The 7492-nt window shown below is 42.9% G+C and overlaps 1 protein-coding gene across 3 annotated transcripts in view; it reads right to left on the reverse strand.

The window, feature by feature from the left end:
* Positions 1-6205, reverse strand: part of BMT2 (base methyltransferase of 25S rRNA 2 homolog) — a 129603-nt gene extending 123398 nt beyond the window's left edge. Inside the window, exon 1 of one of the 3 annotated variants that reach the window (XM_058528604.1) lies at positions 5868-6083. In XM_058528604.1, the coding sequence (XP_058384587.1) occupies positions 5868-6027 (160 nt within the window). In that variant the 5' untranslated portion in view covers positions 6028-6083. Of the gene's footprint in view, positions 1-5867 lie in introns of all 3 variants that reach the window. The other 2 variants (XM_058528609.1, XM_058528622.1) reach the window with 2 other exon arrangements.
* Between the last annotated feature and the right edge of the window lie 1287 nt (positions 6206-7492).

Consider the following 7492-nt stretch of genomic DNA (forward strand, 5'->3'; position numbering starts at 1 on the left):
GCCCTCAAAGCTTCAACTTCCACAGGGAGGGCTTCCAATCCTACACTTGCAAGGGATACATTCCAAACTAAATCATTACCACCATCGTATGACAAGCCAACCTGCCTGTCTACTCTGTTCTCCCTACCCCCATCCCAACAAACTGGATGGAAATGGCTACTTATATTTTCCTAGGCAAGAAATCTTGGCATCATCCTTGACTCTTCCTCTTTACTTTCACTAAAACTGCTCACTCTGACCTTCAAATCGTCTTTGATTTATCTTTCTCTAATTTCGCGATCACTGTTATTTAAGCTATTAACTCTAAACCAGATTAGTGTAAGAGTCTCCTACCTGATCTCCTTTCTTCTAGATTCCTTCCTTCTCAAATCTATAGTACTTTAGCTCAGTGTTCCTCAACCCCTTTGTCCACTGTATAATCCATGGAGCTTTTAAATAATACAGATGCCTGTGTTCCAAAAAGTTCCACAGATGATACAAATGTGGAACCAAGGATAAGATCCATTTGTTATATATTTTTTTTCCACAAAAATATCAAAGGATCTACACCAATACTTTTGAATTTTACTGTATCTTTTGAAACATAAAAAAATCCCTAAAAAGATACCTTACTACAAAGATGACTAAAAATAACAAAATCAAGTAGCTAACATACTATGTGTCCCTCACTGTTTATCAGCCAATGTTACCTTTATCTTTTAGCGTTACTGATTATTAAACTCTCTTCATTTTTTTCCCCACTAGAATAGCAGTTCAAACTCTTCTAGGGCAAAGTTAACAAGCCTTTCTGTGGACAGTCTTCACCTTACTTATTTTGCTGATTGAACAAAGATTCTATCACAAAAAGCAGCACTTTCTGATTCTATATCAGAATGATTGTGACTGGGAAGAACAAGTAAAGAAAACAGAGTAAAACCTCACTTGAAATAAAGGGAAAACAAAGAGAACCTGCTCAAAGTTTCCTGGGGTCATCGAGTTGGGGGGGTGTGTGTGTGTGTGTGTAAGATTGGTCCTGAGCTAAAAGCCCATCTTGCTCTATTTTATATGTGGGACGCCTGCCACAGCACGGCTTGATAAGTGGTGCACAGGTCCGCGCCCAGGATCCAAACCCGCAAACCTCAGGCCACCGAAGCTGGAGCATATGAACTTAACCACCACGCCACCGGGTCAGTATTTTAAAGTAGTGCTGAAGGCCATGGAAGGAAAAAAAAAAATCTAGGAAATTTCAATTAAAAACAGATAGTCTATTATCTTAACTTTAAAAACAATTTCAAAACTTTGTTTCAGGAAAAACACTAACATTACACTCATTCTTTAATTTTTAGACCTTTTGGTTTTAGTTTAAAATTATTTCTAATTTAGATTCTTCCCATCTCCCTACAATTTTCTTGTTTTAGGTGTTTGCTAAAGAATAATCAACCACAAATGTATTTTTCAGCTTATCCTAAACTCCTATTCTGGCTCACCCTTTGCCTCAAACTATGAAGAAGAATTTGAATAATCAATACTAATTAAACATCTAAACTTTTAGGCTATTTAGTCATTGACTTATGAAATGCAGCTCACAATTGTTAATCTTCGTAACACAATTTTTTTCTGGATTTATTCTACAGAACCAACCTATCCTGTGTTCTCCTTTTCTACTTCACTATCAGTAATCTGTCTTGTTTATTTTAACTACTTTTATAATATTATCATTGCGACTAACATTATTTTTAATGTAGAAAAGTATAATAAGGATCACCTATAATCTCATGACCTTGAGAATACCACTGTTAACAGGTTAATATGTATGTTTATTTTTCTCTGATTGCTTTGTAAGCTGCATGGGTTTATGTGAACTGTTTTAATCTGTTTCGGCATATAGAACAAGAAAATTCAGCAACTGAATAAACTGATGAAATCTGCTAAAGTAAAAACATTCACAAAATAGGTTAAAAAATCAAAACTAAATGGAATGGAGATCATACTTTTATTTCTAACAGCTGCAGTCTTTACATATTCTTGGAATTTTTACATGAATTAAATTTGGAAAAAGAGATGCCAAGCATAATAACAATCACTATAGGAATGGGATTATGCGACTATGGTTATGGGAAAAAATCAAACAAAGACAACTAAAAATAAACATGGTTCTACTTCAATCCTCAATTAGATATGTACTTATCAGGTAGATCTGATTAAACAATGAAGTTCATGTTTGGAAAGCAAAACTAGTTGTTTCTTACTAAAAAACTGTCTACAACTCTTATGATATATTTAAAATATTTTTGGTTTACATGGAGATCATATTTTAAAAATTGTGTATAGCAAAGACAGAAAACACCTATATCTACAAGCATATTTCCATTTATATAAGCTCAGTCCAAAAGGCTGTCCCTTACCTATACATGGATGATACCAGAAACACACCTTCTCATCACCACTGCTAGACATTTCCCTACCATTTCCTCTTGATAACTACTTCAGATATCAGAACTGCCCGGAACAGACTTTTATCTCCAATTCTCACTTTACTCTTATACAAATCAGCAAAGGCTCTCCAAGTAGTGACATAAGGACAGGCAGTAAAATGAAGTAGAGAAGGGAAAAGCAATAAAAGAAAAGACCATATTAAACCTACCTGCTAGTCTTGACATCCTATTCACTACCCTCTACCCCACGCCTGCTCATCACCATCAACAAGCATCAGTTGAACAAATCGATTGGGAAGGGTCAAGAGAAATTTTTTTCTACTACATAAAATTTTTTTCTACTGCAGAAAAATCGTATTTTCCTTCTTATTCCTGCTTCATTTTCAATTCCACTACCAGAGATAAGGGAAGGGAAAATGATATTATTCAACTCTATACTCATTATCCAGTTCTCACTACTGTCTTTACTAACCAGCGAATGTTGTGCCTCCTTCTTCACTCTACTCCAACTTATTTCTTCCCTGCCATCTCTACCCAAAAACCCATACCTCACATAGCCCCAACTCAGCTAATCATATCTATCCCATGGATTACCCATTCCCACCAATTTATATCCTTTCACCTAACACAAATTCTAGAGCTACTTCCTGCTTCCCATTTCCTCTCCCATTCTACCAACATATGCAGTCACGCTTAGGCTTGGAAGTGGGAAGAAAAAAACTATTATTCCCCTAAAACATGTACAGTGCTAATGATGAACTAGCCAAACTTCAAGCAGGTTATTTTAATATTTTTGGGAAAAAACTACTCATTTTATTGAATAATATTTTTGGGATTTAATATTTTGGCTCACCTGTGCGTAAAAGGTAGCAACTAGTTTAGTTACCACTCCAAAATCTGGCTGACAAATTTCCAGGCTCCAATGATAGGGATTCTGAAACTGTACATCTGAGGTGTAATTAAGGAGGTATTTTCTAAAAGGCATCCAGATGAGTCTACTGATCAGTACGTTTGGGAATCACTGATAAATGCTAAGGCTTCTTCTAGTTTAACACTCCAAGATTCTAAGCTGGAACTTTCACTGTATTTTCTGATAGGAATATTGTTATAACAGGAGGGTAGTAGTTTCCATAGTTATTGGTATTACCGTTCAGGTATGTTACTGATTAAATAGGCCTTTGTAACCTGACCTAGCACCTAAGCACCATTTATATTATTTTATGACCAACGCTGACTTGCAAATGAACTTGTAAAATATGTTCACAGACTGGGGACCATCAGTATCACAATACTAAGACCTCAAAGGAAAACACTAAAAAATATTTGTGATTATTATGTGCATAATCAGACTTTTTTTTTTACAGATTTTGTCAAATCACAACTAAGATTTGACCTACACGTCAGAAATAACGGTAGAAAGGGCATGCTCGTTAGGATCTTTTACTTTGCTAGTTCACTGATGAGGCTTTGTTCATCATTGGAATAAAGCCTAGAGAAGTCTAGATCACTGGTGGAATTCAGAGCATTAAAATGCCTCAAGAACAGTCTCATTCAAATGTTTACAGACTGCCAGGACTTTACCTGCCCAGAAGCACAGTAGATCATTCACTTATGAACTACATGTTATCTATTCTAGCTCTGGTAACTTCCAACTACCAATTCTCATTATACACAAGTGTTCCCTTGGTTAACATTCAGGCTTAAAGACATGTTTCAACATGTGAGAACTAAGCGTGTGTAAACAGCACTTGAAGACGTGATGACACATTAGTAGTGTGTTAATTTAAGTGGAACCTATTCATTTATGAATAAATGAACACTGAATTATTATAAAAAGATAAAAATGGCAACTGAATTATATGCTAGTCATTTTTTTCTTTAAAAGGGTACTTGCTTAAATTTGTACAAAATAGCATGATAAATTAAAGGAAAGTGTGTTCATTTATTTCCTCATTTCTCCAAACAACATGAAAATCTACAGTGAATGCCATTACATGAATGCATTCTCTGAAAATCAAGAATGATGCAATGGTTGCTACGGTAACTATTCATTTTATTGAATAAATTGCGGGCTGGGGTTTAAAGCATTCTTCTAAAACACAAATTTCAACATCTTTATACCCGATAAGTCTCTTTCTATTGCTACCTATTAATAACTACAGGCCGTCTTTGAGGATGACTATTTAAGCAGCTATTTAAAAAGCAAGGCCTGAGTTGCCAAGGGAGGAAAACTTTGGATTTAAAGTTTGAAAAATGAAACACATCCACTACATTCAAAGGAACAAAAGATAGTTTTAATCTTCTAGAGTAACAGAAAAGTATTTGTAAATCAAAAGTAACATGATCTTACATGTCTGTTCCCTGTCATAATTTTGCTTCTAATCCTAAATTAACTAAGCATAAGACTAATACTAGAACACTGCTGACTTTTCACTTTGCAATTAAACTAAAGCAAGAGCAAGCTGAAAGTTATCCCTCATTTTGATATTTAGAGGAAATTTCTTCTGAGCATATAAAAAAACTGGGAATTTTCACCATCAGTGTCTCATAAAATAGCTCTGTAAATAAGCCTGTAATTAAAAATACCAAGGATAACTGTAGACCCCAACCATAAACACTCCTCAGGCACAAGCAAAAGCTTGTAAGGCTTCTTCCTTTGCTTAAGATCTTGCATAGGAGGAGTCCCCAGCGATGGCCGGCTTCACTGGCAACTGGGTGCTTAGGAGGCTTGGTAGCTACACAGACTCTGCAAAGCTAAACAGTACTTTAAGAACCTGCCCCAGATCTCTTCCTCCCCCGCTTACATTGCCACTCAGACCCAGCTTTTGAAGAATGGGGGGGGTGAGGTGGGGACATGGATGGAGCCCTCCCCCTTTTAACAAGGTGAAGTCCAGTCAGCTAAAAGGCCTGCTGACTTCGTAGCCCTGGGAGACAAGCGAGGACGCCCCGGGACGGCCAGGCTCAACCCGCAGGAACGAGGTCCGAGGGAAGGGGTCCGACCGGGCAGCACATCAAACAGGCCGGTCACACGCGAGGTGGCGAGGGGCAGCGCGGGCTGCCCTCAGGCCGTCTTTCTCAAACGCATTTTACCTGCCTCCGTGTTTTACCTCCACGTCTCTCCACCTCCTCGGCGGGGGTGTGTTTGTGAGTGTGGCGACAACAATCTCAGCACCCCGACTGGGGACAGGGGAGGGGCGGGGGTGGGGACTCAGCTCCTCCACAGGCCTGCAACTCTGCTGAACGGCCCTCGAAGAAAAGGGGGCGGAGGAGCGCGCCTGACGCCGACGGAGAACTCGACCAAGAAGGGGGCGTCCGGGCCTGGGAGAGCGGCAGCGGCTGACGTGCAGCTCCTTCAGGTTGTAATGGTTGCCCCTGCGGGGGGGGGGAGCGGTGACAAGGGGCTGGGGGCGACGAGGCCTCCCCTCCCCCCCCCCGGCTCCGCTCGCTGTTTACCTTCCCGGTACTTCTTGCGGAGCCGCCGGTGGACGCTCTTCACTACCCCGGAGAGCTTCTCCTGCTCCAGCTTCCGCTCCTGCTCCCGGGGCGGCGGAGTGGTCGGGGGCCCGGCCCCCTGCCCGCGAGCAGCGCTTCTGCCGCCGGCGCCTGGCTCCATGTCGCTGCTGCTGCCGCCGCCGCCGCCACCGCCGCCGCCGCCGCCACCGCCGCCGCCCCTCGGGCCCCCGCAGACGCCCGCCTGACGGAGGAGGTGGGGAAGGAGGAGGCAGCAGCGGAGGCAGCAGCCGGAGGAGGCAAAAGAGCCGAAGCGACGGCCTCGGAGGAGGCCTCTTACCCAAACGCACAAGCTGATTGGTGGACTGTGGAGGGCTGGGCGGAAACGGAAAAGGCCAAGGGCCAATGGACGGAGAGCGCTGGCGGCGCACCCGGTTGTTTGGGAAGGCGAGCAGCTGGAGGAGGCGGGGCTCGCAGGCTGAGGGGAGCTGAGGCGGTGGGAGCGCTAGGCCCCGGGGCCCCTCCGCTCCTCTCCCCGCCTCGGATTCTGTGCGCAGGCGCTGTGATGCGGCCACGGGAGACGCGCTGCGAGCCAAGCGCTTGCGCGTCTGTTTGCTTGGCTTGGGCGTCGTTCAACCACCCTTCTCTCTCACCATCTCCAGCGGTTCCACTCCCTGAGAGTTACATTCTGGTGCGATGCGGTCAGGGTCCTCTACCTGAGCTCCCGCTGCACCTTGTCACTTGAAGGTTCTCTTTATTTGCATAGCTCTGAGAAGGCTTTTTGAGATGACTTGTCAGCACAGGAATATTACCCTTCAAGGGACCCAAGCATAGATGCTTTCCTTGGCGCGAGGAGAGGTCCGGCTAACAAATACAGATTTAGTTCACGGGCTGGCAATGGTTAATGCCTCTAGTGTCAGTGCTGGGCGAAAGACATAGAAAATGGGGAAAGGAGAGGGCCAAGAAAAGGAATAGAAGTTGATGGGGGAGAGGGAAGGAAAGATGGCGAACCCAAAACAGACGCCTTCAAGACCTTTTGTCGTGGCCTCGGTGTCACAGGAAGCCTGCCCTTGTGTAATTCGCATCAGAATTCTGAGCGCTTGTAAAGTTGGTTTGGGTGACCTCCTGCCCTTTAATTTCATGGGTTAGTCTATGCGGAGTGTGCCTAAGTGAGTTTGGCAACCTGTTCTACCTCCCCCACTCCTCCACTCCCTTCTCTTGGGAAGCTCATGGGGAATGTGGCTGCTGACTTCTGTCCCAGAAAGGTGGAACACCACTCTCCAGAGAGAGGTAGCCTCTGCATTAGCTCCTGAGGTGGTACTGAGGCTGCTGGAATATCAGAGATTCAACCGGCTGAGAGCCCTTAATGAATTGTGTTGCGTTGTAGCGTACCCGGCACTGCAGTTGCTGGTTACACACGTTGTTTGGAAATTGTTGCAATGAGAACTTTCTGATTAATGATTTTATGAATATAAATATAGCTTGCATTATGTAACTATTTTATATGCCACCTTCTGAATAATGAAAACTGTGAAGAACAGAGCATTTATACACACTCTCCAGAACATAGGAGGAGCGGGAGGGGGGAAGAGAAGGGGGAAGATCGGTGGAATTTAAAGATGGAAGGT

The sequence above is a fragment of the Diceros bicornis genome, chromosome 3 (genome assembly GCF_020826845.1).
Source record: "Diceros bicornis minor isolate mBicDic1 chromosome 3, mDicBic1.mat.cur, whole genome shotgun sequence".
NCBI lineage: Eukaryota > Metazoa > Chordata > Mammalia > Perissodactyla > Rhinocerotidae > Diceros > Diceros bicornis.